At 40.5% G+C, this 23,181-nt stretch overlaps 1 protein-coding gene across 1 annotated transcript; it reads right to left on the bottom strand.

Annotated features, from left to right (window-relative positions):
* Window positions 1-5,841: 5,841 nt before the first annotated feature.
* On the bottom strand, window positions 5,842-16,361 carry KBTBD8 (kelch repeat and BTB domain containing 8). The gene is made up of 4 exons (XM_074914087.1): window positions 16,310-16,361; window positions 13,783-13,993; window positions 11,995-13,109; window positions 5,842-9,449 (listed from the first exon to the last, which is right to left on the bottom strand). The coding sequence occupies exons 1-4, from the start codon at window positions 16,323-16,325 to the stop codon at window positions 8,986-8,988; spliced, it is 1,806 nt and encodes a 601-aa protein (XP_074770188.1). The 5' UTR covers window positions 16,326-16,361; the 3' UTR covers window positions 5,842-8,985.
* Window positions 16,362-23,181: the final 6,820 nt, after the last annotated feature.

Here is a 23,181-nt window from a genome sequence, read left to right as displayed (position 1 = left end):
ACTCAGCAGAAAAGGTAAACAAAGAGAAAAATGATTCATCCAAGCTAACTTTGCAAGTCAGCATCTACTGTGGCCCATGTTTCCTGCCTTGTAGCCACATGCAGTCATCCATGCTATTTCATATTGCCCCAGAAAAAAAATATCTTCCTCGCAAGAACACAACAAATGCTTAAAACCACACACTAGCTCCCAGTTTACATTAATAAGAAACACTGCTACCAGCGCTACCGCAGCCAGCTCAGATGCTCTTCTCACAAGCACAGGACACACAACACACACATCTCCCATTTAGAAGAATTTTTCTACCAGCCAACAGTCACAGCATGCTAGAAAAAGTCTCCAATGGCCAAAAGATAGCAAGATAAATTCTTGGGAGAAAGCCACTGAGGGCTATTAAATACAAAGATGTTACTTCTGGCATTGCAGAGTGCAAACTGCTGGAAACTGGGGAGTATTGACAATTAACTCTGTTCTTGTCTCTCCAGGTATCCACTATTAATTCACTGTCAGGGAGAGAATACCAACTGGACATACCTTGGTCTGATCAATATTACGGTCCAGCTCTAGCTCACTGGTCATGGCTCCTACCAGTTACTCGTTCTAAAAAATGATTTACAACCAGAAGTATAACAAGGCTATCTGGTGGTTTTGTCTTCTAAAAGGAATAAATCCTTAAGTGACAGGAGGTCATCAGAAGGTGCCTATTGAAGAGGCTGCAGTCACACAGACCTAGAGTTCACAGGAGTCATTTCTTTCAACACTACACCTTTAGGAATAATGTTATTGTAAAAACTTAATGGCATTGCAGAAGGTGAAATTCCTTTAGACTTTGAGAATTAAGTAGCTTCTTCACTGCTGGCCTTTCTTCCAAAATTGTGCTTTCTTCTTTGTCTGCAGACACTTGATAGTTCCCCTGGCTCTGAGTCATTTCAGAATGGTGCTTTATCAAATCAAAACATGAATTTGCCCACGTTAAATTATATTGTCCCTCCTTCCACCTCTGTGTTAATAGCAATTGCCTAAGTTATAAAGGTTTTCTGCTGATAGTTATTGGGCTGTTACTATTTGTAAGCACTTCAGACACAATAGCAATTCAAACCATTGAGACTACTTTTCAAAATCAATTTGGAAAAACCTGGGTCACCTCCACTGGTTGGTGGTTGAGATGGACAAAAGCAGCAAAGCAGAAGCTCTCCTTTACTATTTCACTGGCCTATGAAAAACTGAAATTTGAATGATAATCAGATGGCTCTTCTTAACACTTGCTCTCCAATACTAGTTGCGATGTAAAATGTGGTACATCTTTAAGAAAAAGAAAATCCAAATTTGTAGACAATTTAAGTGCTTCATTTATTGGCTGTGGGAAAAGGTTAATTTGATATTCACCAAATATTCTTGTCCCTGAACTTCTCAGGCTGTTTGAAGAAATCTGTTACTGAAGGAATATGAATGGAATCAAACTGGAAAGGTAAAGTAATTCAAAATTTATCCACAAATATTTTTCTGCAGCTGATGCATCATATACCATCTTGACTTCAAATTAATGAAATTTGTAATTCAAGTTTACATATAATCAAATCTATAATAAAATATAATAATCAAAATAATCTATAACAAAAGAATCAAAAGAATCTATAATAAAATATAATAATCAAAAGCTATATACATATCCTAAAAGAATCAAAAGTTGGCACAAACTGAGCATACAGTTCATACTTCCCTACATTTGGACTGGATGTTGTCAGCTTTCTACAACAGAAAGAGCTGCAGAACAGAGGTCACGTGCAGGTCTAAGGAGACACGGGAACACAGCATTCTTTTAAATTAATTTATTTGGTACTATTTTGGTTGATGTTTTACAGGTATGTTATCACTGCTAGTACTCATTGACACTTAAAAGATCTAAATAAGCACATACTGTCTTTTAAGAGGTCAGGCTCCACACTTTAAAGAGAGTAACTGAGGCCGTCAGGGCACACAGCCTCCTGTTGTGGCTGCGGGGCCAGGCGAGGTCGTGGCCCACAGCTGCAGGAAGCAGTAGGACCTAGGAGCAACCTGTGACCTACTTTTATAGAATTGCATGCAGCAGTGGCCCTCCACGCTGGGAAGGCCTCACCATCACTCAGGTACTATAAAGAGTAGGACATCATGCTTTATCTATTTCCCTTTTGTTCCTCCTCAGGCAAATCTATGCCTTCTTTCCTCAAAGCTTATGACATGCAGGAAGTTGCCTAGCCCTGTTCAAAAACAGTCAAACCCAGACAAATGTTCACTAAGTGGGGATTTTTAGCTTTTTTTTTTTCCTGAGGAAACACAGCGGGGTTTCATACACGTGCTCGATCACGCTCACTATCTGCCACCACACATACCTCAACTTCTGAGATGTGTCTGGTTTAAATTACACCTGCAGAGGGCCAAAGCTCTCAAAGATGTAAAGAGCCCGTACAGGTTTTGTGTGCAGTTAGTTGACTAAAAAGAAAGAAAGAGATCCCACTGTCACCTTCCCTTATGGGAAAGCTGCCAAACTCAACTTTTGTTATGCTTCAGAAAATCCACTATGGAGAGATACATTAGAAATCAGTTAGTTTCTGCTAACTTGTTAAACCATAGCTTGATCATATAAACTTAGCTAAAGTTAATAAATACCTGCCTCCTACAGTGGATATTTGCATTATTATTTGTGTAAGGTACAGAAACACGTTAATCAGCAGTGCAGCATGCAGGACCTTAACTAAATACTAAGAAAGGGGGGAGGTTCAAGCTTTGCTGGTCTAACTCTTCCCCCTTTGAGAGGCAGATAGGGGAGTACATGTTGCAAAGAGATAAGCAGAAAATCAACAGCTGGGTGATTATTTCTCCACTTGTTGACTGCATGTGAGTGCCCAACTGAGCTATTCCCCTGCACGCAGCATACATGAGTGCAATTCTTCACAGCCTTGGGGCTACGAAGAACCAGAGCATGGGTTCATGAAAGTGGACTGCCATGGAGCAAACCTGGTGGATTATTTCATTTAAGTAATGCTACTTTATTTTGGGGGGTTGGGGTGTTTTTCCATTCCTCCAACAAATGCTTCAAAATAATATGCCTTGCTTCCCAAAGGATGTCTGAAAGGAAAAACAACATGGCCAGAAAAGAATTCCACCCTTCCCCAGGACAGAAACAACCTCTCAAGCACCCATCTATTTCTCTCTTCAAAAAAAACATCAGAATTTACTTTAGTGTCCAAAAAAGGAAAATCACATTTGACACTTAGAGGCTATAATCATTTGCAAAACTGACCAAACTCTCCCTTAGTTAGCTGAGAGCCCTCCTAGTACCTGAATAGGTTAACTTGACCATGCAAAGTTCTCTCATCCGTTGACGTGCATTATTTCACGTGATAATGCATGCCAAGCATTAAGATTTCACAACAGCTACTAGGAAATTTGGGGCACTAGGGGCCAATTCATTTATCTGTTTTTTTGCCATGAGACCAAAAGAGAAATTAGAAAAAAAAATACCAAAGAACATGATCTAACTACTCCTGTCCCAGTTCTGGCCCTGGTCCCTCTCCCTGGCTACTACAAACCTAGAGTGCCTTCTAGATATGACTTTGATGACTTAGCTGAAAGTTTGCAGACATCCCCATAAACATATTTTATAAACCAGATAACAGCTACCACTAACTCATAGACACCCTGATTTTTTTTTTTTGAAGGAGCCATGAGCACTGCAGCAAAGGATGCGTCTGAAGAGTGAGGCACTCGCTGAGGCTTCTGCAGCAACTGCTCAGTTTGGTTTCTTTTCCTCTCCAGTTAAAAAAAAAAAAACCTTAAGGAGATAATTCCAGTTAGCTTCTGAGGTGTTAGCTTTGTCCAAACTGTGGACCCCAAGTTAATTTGATTTGTCCTCAGGAAGGTGATGCAATTTGGTTAGCTTTTTCTTGCAGTCTTTTGTTATTTTGCTTTGGTACAACTTTTTGCCTGGGGGATCACATAGGGAGGTCTTTCTTTTTTGTTCCTGACAGCTTCAGCTCTTTTTTGATTTCTTTAAGTCCCAACAGTTCATTACATACTAGCATTTCGCAAAACCATCACTTGGCACTACAAGATCTTTTAAGTTTGTGGAGTTATGGACAGAGCAAAGGTGCTCCAAAGGAGACAGCAATCAGGGACACTCAGGTTAGGATGCTTTTACCATTCAGGTATTTGGTAACTATAACTTCAAACTCCATACTGGGGATGAACAATTTTGACTTTCAGTTACTATTTTATTAGCAAACTTCAGAGACAGCATGAAAGTAGAGCCAAATCTAGCTAGACCTGTGTGCCTAACAGCAGCCACTAGTATTTCATGGCCTTAGCTGAGTCCTCAGATGTGGAAGCAAGTAGAAAATGCATACAGTTTCATGTGTGTTGTTGATTTATTCAGCCCACTAAAATAAGTTAAACAGCAAGCCTACCTCTGTGCTGGCTTCATCACTTTTTCTGCTAGCTCTTCAAGAGGACGTATCCCTGTTTTTTAAGGGGGCAGCTGCAGATCTGGACAGGAATGCAGGAAGACAAGCAGTGCCTCTGCTCTGCTGGCTAATTTCTCCAGAGCAGTCATCCCAGCAACAGAAGGCTGTGAACAGAAAAGATACCAAGATTGTACAGTACATGTTGTAGGTTGGAAGAAAGGAGCTTAAGTATAAAAGGAACAATGCTGTGATCACACAAAATAAACCAGTGATTACACAAAGAGCCTGGGACCCTTGGGTGCTGTAACTGGAGAGCTGCAGGCTGCTCTTCGGTCTGACTGGAGGGGCTGTACCATCCCAAACCCACGACCAGGAGCATGGATTAGTTAGCACAATCTCACCCAAGGTTAGGATCATCCTGCAGCAGTCTCCAGAAAGGTGGGTACCGCACTGTATAGCTCACGAGCTGGCCACCACGACAGCCCACCCAGCCCGACACTGCTCACCTGTGCCAGAGCTCATCTGAAGATACACAAGCACCACCAGACCAGACTCCTGAATCACTTCTGCCGTGACCAAACGGCCCGGTGAAGCCTTCAGATCACACCCCGACAAGTTTACAGGCTGGGGCTGAGGGGGTGGGAGGGTGGAAATAACACCTGCGAGAACCTGACAACAGAAGCACCTTCCCAAGAGAACCTGATGCTGTTTTCCTAGGCTGCAATGACAGCATCACCACTGAGGTCCTTCATCTCTGAAAGGAAACACAGGTTCTTGAATAGAAAGTATCATTTACAGGCAGATGTACTAAGCACGATCGCTACGTCAGAAGTCATATATAATGCTGGAGTTTTGCTTCAAACAGCTCAGGGAAAGGAGGTCTCATTCTCAGCTCTGCAGCAGACTCCTTTGCAACCAACATCACTGCTTCTCTGTCCCTTTTGCCACCTCAGAAGTAACTTCCCTTCTAAGTGAGGATGCTGGGAAATTCAGCACAAAGCATTTCAGGGTTTTCCTGATATACAGACTGGAAAGCCCTGCCTGACATTCTTGCTGGGATGTCAGCTCCAGCCCAGGCAGGGAGGAAAGGAAGAGGAAAGAAAACATCACCCCTGTGTAAGCAAATGAGAGAAGTCAGATCTGAGTAGCCACAAGGAACAAGACAAAAAAGCAGAACAAAGCACCTTCCACCGCAAGCAACAGCACAGTGCTACCTTAAAAAAAAGTGACATTACGTACAGCTGAGACACACGAGTGCAGAAATAGAACTAAACAAGCATCAAAAGGACATATCATTGGGTTAATTTTCAGAAATCTACTAAAATGCAAGAGATTTATCACATCACCAGTTGAACTCCATTGTATTTCAACAATAGGTTTATTTTAAGAAACATAACATGACATTAAGTAAAAATGCAAAATTGTGCAATTATGGCAAAATGTTTAAAAATCCACACATTTGCCCTCATAGGACTACAGTACTTCTTACTAACATACCTGAGCACTGAATGTTGGATGCCATTTCTAAACAGCCTTACGAACAGGGAGCTCTTCGATTTCTTGTGGAACACACACACACACACACACTGCATGTTTGGTGCACCAAAACTGCTTTTAGTTATTCTAAATTTTACCGATGGAATCAAGTGGAAATTACAAAATGTTTCCTTCTAAAGTAACTAATAATTTTGGAAAAGAGATTTACACTCATGTAAGTCCTTACAACACTAGAAATTCATTTAATAAAGGGAAATAAATGAATGCAGAAAAAATACGAACTGGGGAAAATGCACAGATTACTGTTTAAATATTATCAGTACCTTTGGTGCATTTTTTTTTTTTTTTTGTGCTGTGCAAGTTTACTTAAGCCTGACTCTAAAGCAAAACTTTACCAGGAATCTGACTTTCAGCAAAATGTAGAAGCATTTAAGAATTGGCAAAATGTCACAGCTACGTTACTGTCTCAACAAACTCCTCATGCACAAGATTTAGTATATTCTACTCCCACGGCAAGTTCCAGGATTTAGCTTTTAAACACATTACAGACTTGGATCACACCCTCAGTTTGAATGGTTAAACAGAATGGAGATCTTCGTACTTTAGTGCAGATAAACAAAATTAACAAACCTACTGCAGAATTAACCACAGCATATTGTACTTCTATACATCACATGACCAGTCAATTGCTAACTCAATTCTATTTCATAGTTTCAAGTAATATATTGAAATTTGTTCTACTAAATAAATATAGAAGATTGTCAAAAAGCAGCAAGAAGTCTTGTAAATATTCAACCAAGCTTAAAAAAAAAAAAAACAAGAAAAAAGTTACATTAACACTTTGCAAAAAAAATGGTTTTACACACAAATGCAACACTTAGGGAGGGTGCTTCAGAAAGCTTGCAGCTAGAGGCCTACAACAGCGCAAAGAGAGCTAGCCAAGGACTAAGGATAATTTTTAAAATTAAATTAGTTGTACTTTTAAAAAAACCCTCTTATTCTTGGCTATGGATATATATAAAACAGTATCCAGAAGAAAACTAAACAAAAGGAACACACCTCAACACTGTAGGAAAATGCAGTCTTAGCAAGAATTTTCAACTTCAGAAAAAAATCAGGCGCTCGCATTTGAAAGAAGCAGTTTGGTGAATCTCTGGAAGATGAGGTATGTAATGCGAAGAGGCTTTTTTTTTTGTTTTCCTTTTCATTTCACAGTTTTTTGTTTGTTTTTGCCTTTTAAACATTTTGTGCAAGAATTAAGAAATAGAACCAGGGGAGTATTTTCATGTATTAGAAAGATTCCATTTGGAAACAGTAAGACTACATAGTAAACAAGCATTATCCAAATCCTCAGCCATGCCAGGGGGATAAACAATGAGCTAAATATTTGGCTTACTGAATATCAGCTGTTAAGCCAGATAATGGTAAGCACTTACAGCCCGTGATGGCCACTGCCATTTCAAGTTACCTGGTTTACTCAGATCAACTGAGAAAATAGGGAAGAGTAAGATAACATACTCACAGCTCTGCAAAAATTAGAGCTGTAACAAATTAAACCTGACAAGTTACAGCTGATACAAGTTTTAGGATTCATCTTTTCCCTTTTAAATCCAGTTTTTACTACTGAAAGTAGAGGCTGAACTCTGAACTTATTTACTTCTTAAAAATAAGCTAAATGTTAAATACATAGAGAAAAGTGTTGCAATATATTGGATCCCTATTCTGTATTTGCATCTAGGATTATTATTTAAGCCATGGACACTTATTGCCAATTTTGCTGTAATAAACTGTAAAATTAAGACAGCTCAGTAGTGCAAATTTTCACATTATAGATCAGAATGAAATAGAAGGTATTTGAGGGCCTGACTGCAGGGAGAAAAGAAAAACAACTTGTAAAGTTAAGCCACACTTTTCCAAATTACTGAAGCACATGCCAACTCCGCACGTAGCACTGTACTTTAGTGGAGACAGAATGAACGCTCCACACAAAAAGAAAAAAAAAAAAAAAATCAGTATTATTAAGGCCATATCCTGTCACCATTCTGTGCAAGAATACCACTGCAGTAAAAATGTTATGTTAAAAAAGACAATATGATGACAGGACAGGGCCTGAAGACAGACACACACTCCATGAAAAATAACAGGCTGTCTTAAAGAGCAGCATAAGGCTAGCCCATTTCAGACAAGTATTAAAAATGTACTAGCACCATCAACTTTTGGGTTAGAGCCCTTTATGGGATGAAAAAAAAAAAGTTTTAAGCAGTGTCAAAAAAATGTTTTTACAGCACTACATCTGTGTGGCAGAAAATAGGTGTTGGGATTTCCACTCCCCCTCCCCCCATCATTAAACTCAGTTTTAACAAAAACCCACAGACAGGAAGTGGTACAGTAATCTGAACAGGCCTCCATCCGGGGCAAAGGTACTCCATGTTCCAATTCTGACCGGAGTTTTTCCTCCCAAATTGTAGTGCACAAACGACATCGAACATCTTTAGCAGACTTCAAAAACAGTACAAAAAAAAAAGATCATTATGAATCAGGATCTACCATTCCTCTATGTACTTGTAATCTAAAATTAAAAAAAAAAAAATCTTAGCGATATTGCCTCAAATTTTACCCGTATTTAAAAAAAAAAAGAGAAAAAGAAGAAAAGTCACTTCAAAGCATCTTGGACATCCTTAGCTACTAATGCTAGATTTTCTTTCACTGTAGTGCATAGTTATCCTGGCTCTTCCACTTAATTTGCTCTTACCACAAAAACACCCCTCTAGTATGACATGATTAAGTGTTTACCAGAAAAAAAAAAAATGCTGATAATTGCACTTTGTAACCTCCTTCTCATTTCCCAGGAAAATATCAGTAAATATGAAACTGAACCAGTAATTCCCTCCCCAGACTGCAACCTTTAAAGAGCACCCATCCCCATATACAAAAAACTGTCTGTTTCAGCTTACAATAAATACTGACAGAATTTCTTTGTTTTCTTTTAAGACATGTTTTCTCTAGCATCAGATTACCACTGAAAGGCCTGTTACTGAAAAAAAAAAAATTAAATAACTTTCTGAAGACACTGCGGATACAATTTAGCAACAACACATTCAAAATGCCGGCCTAAATCCCAGAGCCTATCTGGAGTCTCGTATACTTTTTGCCATTGGTCAGTAACCTCATCATACTGGTAGAGTGAATTCTTCCTGCTGGTTCTGAAAACATGTTCTTCAACAGTGACTTGAGTAGCTCTGACAAACAGATGGAGTTTATTTTTGAGGAGTACAAGTTTTATATACGGATTAATGGACTGATCACAAGGGAAGTCTTTTTTTCGAGTCCACTTATTTTGTTCAATGTCATAGGCCTCTACGGTAAACATACGTTGATGGTTTCCACAGGTTCCAGCTATGTAGTAGATGGAGTCATTGTATACAGTTGCCAAGCCTTGGATTCTAGGCACAGTCATTGGGGTCAAAAATCCCCAGTAATCCTTCTGAGGATCATAGCAGAGAAAAAATTCCCCTGAAAAGAGAGAGGAAAAATAAAACATAACTTACGCTTCATTTCCAGAACAGCAATTCTGCAGCTACTAAGGTTTCAGGTATGTTCTTCCACAGACAGAAACGGTCTACCAATTTTTAAAAGCTTTGATCCCATCACAAAAAAACCTAGCACCATCGCCTGCTTTCTTCCAAGTGTATTAAAAAAATATTAATAACATGAGTAAGAACTACTCTGAGCTCCTATTCCAACTGAAGAAGGAGGAATTTAAAACATATCAGAAATACAGTGGTTTACATATTTCCTAGCTATCCTTTACTACTTCTAAACCACGCTTAATAATTTGGGACAAAACATTTCAAGATTCCCGTCCTGAAATGTCTGAAGTATTTGTTCTGTTCTTTAACATCTTCGTGACGTGTCATCTACAGACCATAGTCTCAGAATTCAGTGCCTGAAAGCTGTTAAATCTGAGCAAATTATTGTGTCTGGTACTACACAGATTTTGAAGCTACTTGTATCAGATGGCTGGGTTACACATTTAGGTTGATTTGCTTAAAAGGATGCCGGGTGAATACTTGCATGAAGCTACTGATTCATCATTAGTTTTGCAGTTAGATTATAAAACCTCTCTTCTGTTGACTGCACAGAGTAGCAGCTACAGACTAGATAATAGAAGTTCCGATGACTGAAAGCTCATGCTCTGCAAACTTGATGAAAAGAACATGGATAAAAACCACCTTGTCTTTTGTAAAGCCTGGAGGAAGAAAGGTCTAACATTTGCCAAATATTAGCATAACTCAAATTATATTCACATGGCTATTTTAAGAATTTTAACCAAGCTGCTGTGTAACCGAGCACCTCAAGTATAACAAAGAATACAGAAATAATACAGTAAAATGGGTGGAACATAGTTTAAGAGATTAAGTCTTACAGATAATACATTTTTTGATTATTCATTTTTGTTCCACAGTGTAATCTCCTATGACTGATGCTGGCATTCTGCTGGCATTTTAATACTCTCATCAATCTTTATTGACTACTTCAAACTTATGAGCTTCTCTAGAAAAATTACTGAAAGTTAACTCTGTTATACTACTTCAGTGCAACTCAGTCAAGGTTTTATCTACCACACTCAAATAGAAAACTTGCCTATTTCCCATCACACAAATCTTTATAATTTGCTGGTTAGCACAGTGAAGCAGCTTGCTTAGTTATGTGAGCACTGAGTTGTCATTTAAACCACTGAAGCATAGAATTAGTGCAGCTAAAATGTGTAAACCAGATGCACTCTTATTCTATAGGTTATAATAATATCCACTTTTCAGCAGTTCTAAAACATTTAGAGGATGAATGAATACTCTACCAAGTTAAATATTCCTCAGCATTCCTTTTAACCATCTAAAGCAGGTGTCTGACCCAACAGAAGAGACAGACTGAGAGAACTTGCTAGTGTAACAGAATTATTTAAAGCCACAAACAGAGTTAAGCCTGATACAGAAACAACAAAAGAAGATGACAACTCTCTGCAAATCCTGCAGAAGCCCACCAACCTTATCAAATGGCAGGAACGCAAAGTCAAGAAATCAGATTGACTTCTTCCGGTAAATAACAATGACCTTACAGCATTCTCTAACCCGTTCCTTTCCCATGGTCCAGCTTTGTAAGGAGACTGACCCAAAGAGGGAGCTGGTATAGATCCAAGACCCCAACTTCTGCAGGTGTTTACAGAGAGGTGGTCCTTAGCAAAATATAACCAACACACCCACCTCCTCCTTTCTTTCTAGTTCTTGGGACTCTTACTACAGCCTCATAGCCCAGTCTCAGCACTTTTAAGTGTAGACTGCTATATGGCTTGTGCATACATACAAATATGTATTTTATATAAATCCCATAAATAAAGGGAAGAATAAATTTGATCTATCCCCATAATAAGCTTTTTTATTCTTCATTTAAGAATCAACATCTAATACACCAGTAAATCTGATCATTTACCGGAAGAAAGGACATAAAGGCAGTACTATAATTACTGACCAAAGAAACGGCATTAACTAGGAAGAGATAATCCATCTTTCTCAGTTACCAGGATGACTTCAAAAAGCAGCATAGGGCAGGAAAGGAAGGCCTTGTACTTTTACATGTCACCAAGAATACAGACACCAGGAATTTTCACAGGTTTAGCTAAACAAAACGGAAAGTGCTTTTTCACAGGACGGTATCTTTTCTTCAACTTTAGTGCATTTCACCCAGATAAAGATTTAATAAAGAATTTTCATAGTAAAATTTAATATTGTCCTGTTGGCTTAGAAGACCACCAAAACTGCTGTTTGAGCAATAACTCAATACCACAACTTAGTGATACATTCCCAGGACAGGAGACTTCAGCAGCAGCCTCCCTCCTCCTCACCCACAGCTCTCCCTAGCTTTCCTCTCACCCCATTGTCCCAGGACACTCTTCAAATGTCCAGTAAACAGGTTTTCTAAGGTGCTTAAGAGAGCGCAGACAGTTGGACTGAACGATACCCACTTCCAGTAAAACACCATATAGTCAGTCAAACCACCTTACCCTGTAAAACATAGATGTTATCCTTATATTCCACAGCGCTATGAAACTCCATTGCTACAGGCATTGGACAGACAGCTGTCCAACAGTTCTCTCGGCTGTCATAACACTCCACAGACTTGAGTGAGTTTCGCCCATCTCCTTCATAAACACGACCACCTATTGCATACAGTTTACCACAGCAATGAACCAATTTGCAGCCTATTCTGGCTCGCAACAAAGGAGCTTTCGGAATCCACCTATTGCCAGAGTGATCATACATCCAAAAATCACTCTCTGCTCTGTGGTCAATGGAGACCTCGCTGCTGCTTGGTCTGTAACCACCTGCAATATAAATATCATTATCAGGAGATACAAGAATTCCAACCTCCCTCAAGTCATTTGGTGGCTTGCATAGTTTAAACACTCTCCCTGTGACCGAATCTAAACAAGGCACTGTTTGCTTCTTTCCTGAGTGTTTGTGGGCAGCATCAAAGCATATGATCATTTCAGAAGCGGTCATTCCAAGCCGTTGTGTATAGCCATTGGCACTATGTTGTCCCTTTTGTACACAGCTTTTGGCCATAGCCTGTGCAAACATGGGAGGGATTTTCTCTAAAAATGTCTCTTCCAACAGAGGCATACGGATGCATTTGGCAAATATTTCTGGAAGGTGCACTTCTCTCTTATTTTGTTCATGCTCAAACCACCTTATAATGCTGTCATAAACATGTTCTTCTTTGTCTATATTTAAATCATCACTGTTGAGTATACTTATCAGCTGGTCTTTTCTCAACTGAAGAAATTCTTGCTCTTTGGTGACACTCAGAAACTTTTTACGAATGTAGTCTTGCGATCTGTCTTTGAGTTCCTGATGACCATAGTGATCAGCAAAGATAAACACCCCAATGGAGTTCTGTGGGTCCAAATGACTGATCATATATTTAGCACACTGGTCTTGTATGGAAGGGATCTGGAAGATACTAGCTGCAGTGAACAAAGCTTGAACGTTGGCCTCTGTCAGCATTACTCTGGAGGTATATGCATAGTTCAATACTAAATGCATTGACTCTGCTTCAACACCAACTATACGAACTTCCTTCTGGGTACTCTCTGTAAGGCCGCTAGTGAACATAGATCTACAAAAGAAAAATATTTAGCAGTTTATTTGCAATTACCTTCTAGCTACAGGTATAAGAAATTAAATTATATTGTACAGCTAATCACAATGCATTCGCCCTTATGTCAGCACAAATAATTTTATCACTGATGTTACACTGTCCTGTTTGGGTACCTAAATTTAAGATTAGTTCTAGATTTACTGAACAACAGAAGTTGCAAGCTGAAATTTCTTGCTTAGTTATCTCCCTAACCCCATATTAAAATTTAGTCAGTTTACAAACAAAGCTTTTGACATAGCCAAGTCTTTGCATTCAAATTTCAACATGTTATTCCATATGCATATTCTAGCACACTGGAATATATAACTTTCAAAGGAAACAAGTAATTTAACTATGCTCTTACTGTATCCAAGATACCCTCAATACTGGAGGCATTTATTTTTGTTTGTTTTTTTAAATAGTGTTATATTTTCTCCAGTGAAACTCTCCTTTGATAAACAGACACTGATAATTCATTGATGTTAAAGAGAACAATAATCTTTATGTACTAGGTGCACTATATTATCAATAGTTAAATGGAATATTAGTATAATGGAATATTAGTATAGGTGTAATTTTTAAAAGTTTTCATTTAGCAAAAATAAGTTATAATTCTGCTTTTGATCACCACTAGAACAATGGACTATTGTACCTGAAATAAGGACTGATTGCAGCAAGAACATTCCTATGACAGGAGAATGTTTTCCCATGATCCACTTCCACTACGATATCCGTCAGCTGTCCTTCATCATACATGGTTTTAAGCTGTTGAAGAATACTACAAGCATGGAAGGGGTCCATCCCGCTGCTGACTGCGTTTGAAGAAGGAATTCCGTTCAGTGTTTGTGAAAACTTACTTGGTTCTACAAAGCAAAATTGAAACTGTTTAACAAAAAACAAAGAAACAGCCCCGCCCCCCCCCAACCAAGAACTAGTAGAAATTAATATTCCATATTTTCTCACTGTCACCATCCATCAAGAGCAGGTCTAACATTTTCAAGGGTCAGTAAAGATATAATGTTACTTCAATATTTTTTTTGCCCTTTTCCTAATGTACATGTAGTTTACTGTTAACCTCTAAAATTATACTCAATAATATTAAGAAAAAAATCATATTAATAGTTCGTATTTATTACATATCACTTGGAAGGGGGGAAATTAAATCAAGAATTACAGTGCTTACTGACTTATAAAATGGGAAAAAGAAATAATGCATAAAATAAGCCCCCAACTTTCACCACCATTACGCAAATCTGTATGCACTTAACTTCACACTGAAACAGGAACTGGCTACTAACTTACACAAGTTATGGTTAATATGTTAGACTCATTAAACAGCCTTGGTAAGCATGTCAGACAACAAATTTAAACTCAGATAAATTTGTGTATAAGGTTGCATGTTTCTCTTTACAAATAAGATACAATTATCATTTAAAATTACTCAGGTGTGAAGGAGCTCGTTGTGGAAACATAGGAAGTGGAGCATAGGCTTCTAAGTAACCTGTGATATGCTTAATGAAGTAAATACCAAAGTGAAAATTGAGCAATATCTCAAGCACAAAAATATGTTTCGTAACAGTAACAAAATTTTTATCCAACAACAACAAAGGAGAGCTCAAAAGAAAAACATTAGGTAGCAAGAGCTGCAAATCAGGTAAAGCTGCTGACTGCAACAGAGAACGCTTCCAACAAATTTTGGGCAGCACAAAGGGGCAAAGAGGATAGCGAACAACAATGTTGATGATGAATAGGAGATTTAAACTCTAACTCGTGGTGATATACCGCAGTTACAATTTCTCTTACTCAGAATTCAGACACAGCTTTGAGCACAGTCACAATTAAATCAGTAGGGATCTGCTGTTGGGCACACATTTCCCATGGCAGGCTTGGGGCCAAATATTGTCAGTGTCACTTCAAAGTACTGTTAGGAAAAGTCTTTAAAACATTTTTTTTTTCCTGATATACATAAGTAAATACTTAAAGGTAAGATCTACAACAGGGGAGTTTATCACAGTAACTGAGTTCCAACATTCAAAACTAACCAATCATTAGGGAAGGTGAGAATTTGTACTTGAACTTGTTTAGAAACAATTTTAATCACTAGTGAGCAAATTCCAAGTAAATAATACTTTGCTAGATCGGCTCCAAGGCTTCCTACTTATCAACACCTTGATGTACAAGAGAACTCTCAAGTAGCTCCCATTGCAAAAGAGTTTAATTCACTTTCTAACAGTGGAAAAGATGTGAAATAGTTCCTCTCTGACCCTGCCAGTCACTTGGGCAATGAGCACATGCAATCAAGGCAGCTTCCAGTGCTGGAATAGATACTCGTCCCCATATTCCAGTTTTTCTATTCAATTCTTGACAATATCCACATTACAGCTTTCACCCCATGAAACCTTCCCAGTCACTTTAATCACCTTCATTTTCTCCCTCCTGCCCCAAGCATTTTTCCTCTATTAATATTCCTCTCACTTGCACCTCAAAATGTTATCTCTGTTCCTCCAACATCACCCCAAAATACTCTCCACATTCATTTCTCAGGCACCCTTCCCTTCTCCACTCCCCACACGTTCACCTTCATAAAACCCTTTCAACATGGATAGCCCCACTCCTCCCTCTCGACTCAGCTCCCCTCACACAGACCACAAAGCAGGAGCGTCCCTCCCAGGAAACCCTCCTTCCACCCTAACAAAGCCCACTGCACACCTCCCCTCACAGGGTACTGCTCTCTCCCCTCTCCCAGGCGCACTCTTACCTCACAGCCCTGACCCCCTTCCCCCACAGACACCTCCCAGGCACCCTCCTCTGTTATCACCTTCCCCATCCAAAAGCGACACCCTACCCTGGAGGGGCAGCCTGGAGGCTCCTTAGCCAAGCACCCCTGCCCCTCACAGTCACCCCTCAGCCCAGGGACCCCACGAACGCCCCCTCCCTCACACGGTGCTCCCCACGGACACCACCACCACCCACCACCACCCCCCCCCCGGAGAACCCTCCCCGACGCCCCTCAGCTGAGAGGCCGCAAACCCCCTCCTCTACATGCCCCCCACAGAGACACCCCTCAACACACAGGCCCTAACACCCCTCAGCAGCGACCCCTCCCCGGGCGCCCCACCCCACAGGCCGCTCTCCCGCTTCAGCCCGTTCCCCTGCCCCGCTGGCGCGGCCGCACCGACCTCCTAACGCTGCCATTCTCGGGGCCCCGCTCCGGCAGCGGGAGAGGAGGGGAGGGGGGGTGGGGGGCGGCCCGAAAGGAAATGTCACCGGCGCTGCTTCCCCTGCGCCGCTTCCTCTCCGCGGCCCGCTTACTCCCGCAGAAGCCAACCCCGCTCCTCGCACCCGCCAACAAGAGCCGCGCGGATTGGCCGCCGCCCCCAAGGCCTGCCGGGAAATGTAGTGCCGGCCCCGGCGGCGCCCCGCCCCTGGCGCGCGGGGCATGCTGGGAATTGTAGTCCCCCCCGCCTTGGGGGTGCCTGGGAGTTGTAGTTCTCAGCAGGCGGCAGCGGCGGGGGGCGAGGGAGGGCGGGCTCTGCCCGTCGCGTAGCAACGGGGAGGTGGGTGCCTGAGACCGGAGCGGCCATTTTGGGGCCCTACGGCAGCGCCGTGTGGGCCGCGCTCAGCACCTTGTGCCAGAGTGCTGGCCTCTCCAGGAGCACCCAGCAGAAATGGTTTCTCCGCGTAAATAAATCCCCACCCCGCCCCGTTCCTGGTTTTTTTAGGCCTTGCACTGCCTCTCCCGTCCATGCTGACCTGCACCACCTGGGGCGAACCCTCCCAGAGGGGAGCAGAGGTGACACCCACAAGCTGTCAGCCCAGCAGGCTGGGCAGAGCAGCCACCATGGTCACTGCTGGAAAACAGACAGAAAAGGGGAAAAGAAAATGCCTGCCACCACCCTGACGCTGCAGGCATGTGGTCAGGGGCCTGTCTGGATGCAAGACCCGGAGCTGCGCAAGGCTTAATTGACCTGTAATGAAAAGCATCTAATCAGCTACTTAGTCTGAAAGCTCATCACACCAGAAGTCTTTTGTGTTTTCCCAGTGTTTGTACCCCCCAGCACACTGGCCTGCTGGATCAGTGGATCAGCTGTACCCATCCTACATAGAGAGCAGCTGAATGTCTCCAGCAGACAAGCAACCATTTTGTTGCCAATGACCTTTAATCACAAAGCACATTTCTCTCCAACCGGGAGATCAAGGGGCTGATGGTCACCAGCTTTTTCAGTTTTCTGCAGCGACTAGCCACTGGTTTCATTCTTGGTAACTGAGTCATTATCAGAAGTTTGCTGTGGAAGAGGTTTTTTTCTTTTTTTTTCTTCCTCGTGAAGCGCAATAAATGAAAGAAGAATTAACAAATAATGTGTTACAAAGTCCAGTATATTTTTCTGGTTTTAATCAAAATAGGTTTAATACAACTTTGCAGCTTTTAGCTTTGAAGCTTGGTTAAGAAAAAAAATACAAACAAAACCAATTTAAATAATATTTTAAAAATACATTTCCCTTTAACTTTCAGAAATGGTAGCATGGGTACATTACCAGTGCTTTGAAGGAGATGAATTTAAAGGCAAGAACAGCACCACTTAGTGTCACCTGACTGCTGCTTACATGGTTTAGCTTTCACTCGCAAGGCGTAGCTTTTCCCTAGTTTAGCAATTATCGGTGCTGTCCAGGCTGCTGTTGATAATAGCGCTACACAACACGGGAATGATAGAGACTCTGATGAAGGAGGTGTAAAAGAAAATAGAACTTCACATCTGCAAATCGATTCTGCAGTTTTCCAATTTCCCCATTCAGCTATGGCACGGCCTGTGAAATTGTTCCTAGAAATATAAAACGAAGGGAAGGAGAATACCTCCACTCTTACCTTTTAGCAAATGACATTGCCTGATACAGTTCATTTCCTTTGGTGTGGACACAGGCTGTGCAGGATTAGTGTTCAAAATGCAGAAACGAAATGGAGAATGTTTTTTAATATAGATACCACATTGAACCTTGGAGCGCAAGCTTTTGTTGGAATAGCTTACCTTTGTACAGGTTTTGGTGAAGCAAGTAAATTAGCATACATACAGGTTTAAATATTCTTTACAAGCTATTCATATCAGCACTTGCTCTTAGTCTGAAGTCTTTCTCAGATGTAATATGCCATCACCCACACCCCTCTGGAAACCTTCATTAGCAGTCCCTAGCACTCCAGAGATTTAGCACAACTTAGCACTCCCATGGAAGTCCAGGGACCTGGCTTTTTCGCCCAGCTCTGCATGTTATTTCCTAGATCTCTCAAGTGCAAAATGAGAATGTGGCCTGTGCAAGTTGCTCTGAAATCTGTGGCAGTCACTTAGCATGTTAAAGCTAGGTATTACAAATGGCATTTGCATTACACACAAATATTTGCATTACACACAAATATTAGAACCGGTTCTTTCAGAAATTACAAGACGCTTAATGAGTTACAGTTTCCATTCCTTCTGCTGCATCCTTTTCTTTCTCTCTTCTGTTGTTGTTTTGCCTGGAAAGTGATGCAGGCCCAGTATTTGAGCATAGAACTAGAAATCAGAAAATTAGATTCTTGGCTTGGTGCTAACAATAATTTACTGTGCACTATTGATCAAATAATTTGATTTCATGGATTTTGGCTGTCCCAGGAGACAATGGGGAGCTGCGAAGTCCTTAGAGATATATTGATGTAAATTCCTTTAACAATACTATAATAATGTTTCATAGGGTGGTTTTGTTGGGGTTTTGGTTTTTTTTTTTTCAGTTCTTCTGGTCAACAATGTACTGAGACTGATTATACCATTTTAAGATTTTGCAAGAATTCAAAATGTCCTGGTTATTGAGGAACTGGGATGCTTTCACTTATGCTTTAACTTCACACCTAATTTATCACTCCTGCAGATACAGCTTGAAAACATACAGCTGAAAACACTTGGTGGAGAAAGTGTTTTTTTTTTCCCATTTCATATTCCAAAGGATCAAAAATAAAAATGAAATCATATCAACTGAGAAAGAACACAGAGTCCATGTCTGTCTTTTATAAGTGATTAGAAACATTGCCCCCCTTATGAACTCAGAACTGGCACTGCTTGTTCTGGGATTCTTGCCTTCAGAATAAAGAATGTCTTTGTCATGAGCCCAAGCAAGAAAAGAGGGGAAGGAAAAAGTTTCAGGAGAAAATGAACAAAATACACACTTTTTCAGATATTTGAGAACTTAGAAGATACCAGAAAAAAAGGTTTGAATAAACAATGAAGTTACTGAAAATTCCCCTTCTTCATTACACCCACAGAACAAGTTAATAAGAAAACTGTGGTTTATCTACTTCCAATATAGGGACTAAGAGAGCATCATATCTTTGACAAATGGTTGGTTTGGGTCATCTGGTAGAGAACCACCTGAACCATCCCCAGTGCCCCTGCTACACAAGAGGTGATGCACAGAGCACTTCTGGAGCATCCAGCTCTTGCTACAGAGTGTTAGATAAGACTTTTCATATTTTGTCCTGCCAGAAAAATGAAGATAATAAAAGCAATTGGATCAAAAGATAAAGAAAAATATGCATAGGAGTTTGTTCAAGCAGCTTTAAAATGGAAGAATTTTTAATCCACATGAATATTTCCAATATCATTTTGTATATCGTGTTTAGTTTAAAACTGTAGGAAGAAGTCATAGCAGCCTCTTTTCCTTTTTTTCTTGGCCCTTCCCTGTATGGCTTTTTTTTCACTGAAAAATGGAGGGCATCGTGAAAGGAAGGGCCAACCTACCCCCACACACGCCATACAGTCCAAACAAAGGAAAGTAAGGTTTGCAGAAGCGTGACAAGACTTTTTATTTTTTCACAGCAACAATATGAGTGGTCACTTTTTTCATTAATCTTGAGGTTTTTTTTTTTTAAAAAAAAGCATTAATTTCCAGCAAAATAAACTATAAATTTAAATACAATAACAGTAAAAAATATTAATATTTCTTGCCATCTCCCAAATATGTCTCAATTACTAATATTTACAATTCTTCAGTTATTTGTACATGTTAATTCATACTGTGAATCTGTGAAAAGTAATACAGCTGATACAGCTACACTCTGAAAACTCCTCATATTTTAATTGGAAAAATCTTGATATTCACTGTGGAACAATCTAACCTTGAAAAACAATCTTTTACCAGTTTGTCTTTAATGCATAAAACACTGCTCATTTTCTTCAATTCTGTCACCAAGGGGCACATTAATTTAGTTGCACAATAATTTAATACATTGATACATTGATTGAAGCAGAGAGGTTTTTGTTTAGCGGTTCCAAGAAATCACGCGTTTCTTGCAGAATTTTTAAAAAGGCAGTTCTTGCTGCAGTTTAAGTAGGGGGAATTGTGGATCATTAGGGAGAGTTGCCCTTCAAAGCCAATCGATCCTGCCGTACTGAGCACAGTGGGCATTACATCAGAAGAGAGGGAAAGCTGGCAGGGGGCAATTAATGGGGCAGATACTGGAGTGCCTTTTTTGATTACCCCATACTGTACAGTGGATTTGGCCTTGCTGAGACAGGCTGGTAGAAACAAGAACCCTGATGAGACATGGCTCTGCTAATGTCAAGAAGTGCCACTTCCTAGCAGCAGGAGCAACTTTATTGAAACCATCTGTTGTTTTGGAAGACACATGTGCGCGCACACACGCATACTTCCTCCTCCCAATGTGTTTAACCTTTCTCTGAAGGCTGACTGAAATCACACAGCTAATCCCTCCTTAATCTCAGAATGACAGGCTCTACAGTTTTCAGCAAGTCCCAGCAGCTACTGAAAATCTGGGTGACTGGCATTGTTTAGGTGATGTGACAGTGATGTTTTCTGCAGCAGTCACTTTAGAACAAAATACCCATTCATCCACCGTCGACAAAGCTTCGCAAGAGCAGTCTGGTATTACTAGGAGCCTGACGGAGAAGGCTTGGGTACCTGCCTAGAGACAAGACATCTGTACTCCGCTAGATCTGCTCTGCACAGGGGACAGAAAGAGGACATTCAGTGAGTTTGGTCGCAGTGAAACCACATTTTTCAGCAGGTGTAACCCAAAGGAAGCAGCACTGTTTGGGTTACAGCTGACTTGGAGCATGAGTCCTGTTCCAATTTGTCAAGTCTCTAATCATATTTTTATGATGATCCCTCCTTAACACGGCAGGACCCTTAAGCTTCTCGTGGCTGTGTTACAGAAGTGTGCACCAGAGCCCTGCTTGCCAACAGAAGATGTGGCACTACCAGAGCATTCACTGAGACCGAATTAACTCTAGCCTCTTTGCAGGTGAAGTATTTCTGTTGGTATTTCATGCATATCCGTGCATGTTTAATTTCTTATTCCTAAAAGCCGTGTTTAAAAACACCACTTAAAAAATAACCATCTTCCCAGCTATTTGAAACAAACACTGCATATCAGACCTGGAGTCTCTGAAATCCCTCTTGCCAGCAAACAGGAGCCATATCCCCCAGGCCTTTTGGCCACACCGTAAAACAAACCACACACAAAGGGGAAATGTGTCCCATCCAGAGCAGGAAGAGGTGTGTTTCTGACCTTGTCTCCAGAACAGATTTTCAGCAAGGAGTTTAATCTCATCTCCAAACCCTTCTGGCTACCTCCTCTCCACTTCCAGAGGGCCCAGATCAAACAGACCCTTGCAATGGTGGAAAAGGTGACAACAGAGAAGAACAATAACTTCTTGCTGCCCCTTCTCCGTCCATTTTTTCCTTCTACCTATGTGTGTGTATGTGGTGTTAAAACTCTGCAGCTTGCATAGAAAAACCCACAAAGATCTCAGAGAAACAGGTCACTGATGGCCTGGCCAGCTCCAACAATTAAGAGCTGGAACTTCAGTGAACAAATGTAGTTGTAAACTGATCCAGCCACTAGTCAGAACATGATTCAACCACAGGAAAGGTGCAGACACTTTCCCAAGAGTACAGATGGCTAGAAAAAGGGGAGAGTAAACCATAAAGCGCCTCTTCTGCCTGGAAGAAGCTGAGAACGTTAAGAGCAAACTAATTTTCATTCTTAATGGGGGAGCTGGAATAGCTGCAACCACATTTTTTTCTTTTTAGAGGGGGTGCAGTAAACTTGAATCACTCAACACCATCCTATGCCACTGGGCCATTCTGAAGTCATCACTCAGAGCTGCTGTGTTTTCCGGTTCTTTCTCTCTTCAGTAACTTTTTCTGTGTTTTAAAGAACTTTAATATGGAAAAGACAATCCCTGGAGCTGTACCAGGAAGGAGAGTACTCTCCCTTTCATACTTTCAGCCTGAAGAACATAGGAAGCTTAATACACTGGAGTTATTTTCCTAACTCAAAAGGCCTGTTGTTTAAAAAACAAAAAAAGTGTCTCAGACATCTAAGTTTTAATGGCTATTTTTGAGTTAATACTGTCCGCCAACAAGACGGGGCAGTGTGGCGTTACAGACATATTCACTGAATGCAGAAAGGTAACAACCATAAACAATCTTAACATCTTTGAAAGGGTAATGCATAGTACGAATATTTTTATAAGTGCCCCTGTACTTTGTTTTTGTACAGAGGAAAGTCCAATGTGCCAGCTTTCATAAGGAAATAAGTTTAATACATGGTGCTAGGTTTTTTAAATAACAGGCTGTGATACAGGTGTCTCATTACCTGTCCTTATTTACTTGATCTGTCCAAATTCAGTTATGCAATTTATATTCTATGGGTTCAATTTGGAATATTTGACTGTTTATGAAAACTTCAGGTTACATATTTTTGGGTACTGGCAATTTTTATTTTCTGTTTGTGGCTTTAGGACCTTTTCTTATTGTGGTCAACGACTTTATTATTGAATGGAGGGACACTGAGCTGAGGTCCCGGGAGAATGCCTAGTCTGTTATTGACTGTAAAAGTGTATTTAATGGTTATGTATTAAAAAGAATGAAAGGTTATTTCATCTAAAATCTCTGTGCAACAGAATATATAACTAGATGTCATACAATGGGTAGATTCCTAGAAATTATTTATAAATACTGTGTTAGGATATACAAAAAGAAAGATTACTCATTCTGGCAACTA

The sequence above is a fragment of the Athene noctua genome, chromosome 10, assembly GCF_965140245.1.
Source record: "Athene noctua chromosome 10, bAthNoc1.hap1.1, whole genome shotgun sequence".
Taxonomy (NCBI): domain Eukaryota; kingdom Metazoa; phylum Chordata; class Aves; order Strigiformes; family Strigidae; genus Athene; species Athene noctua.
Note: the sequence above shows the minus strand (reverse complement) of the source record. Positions and strands in the feature narration are given on the sequence as shown.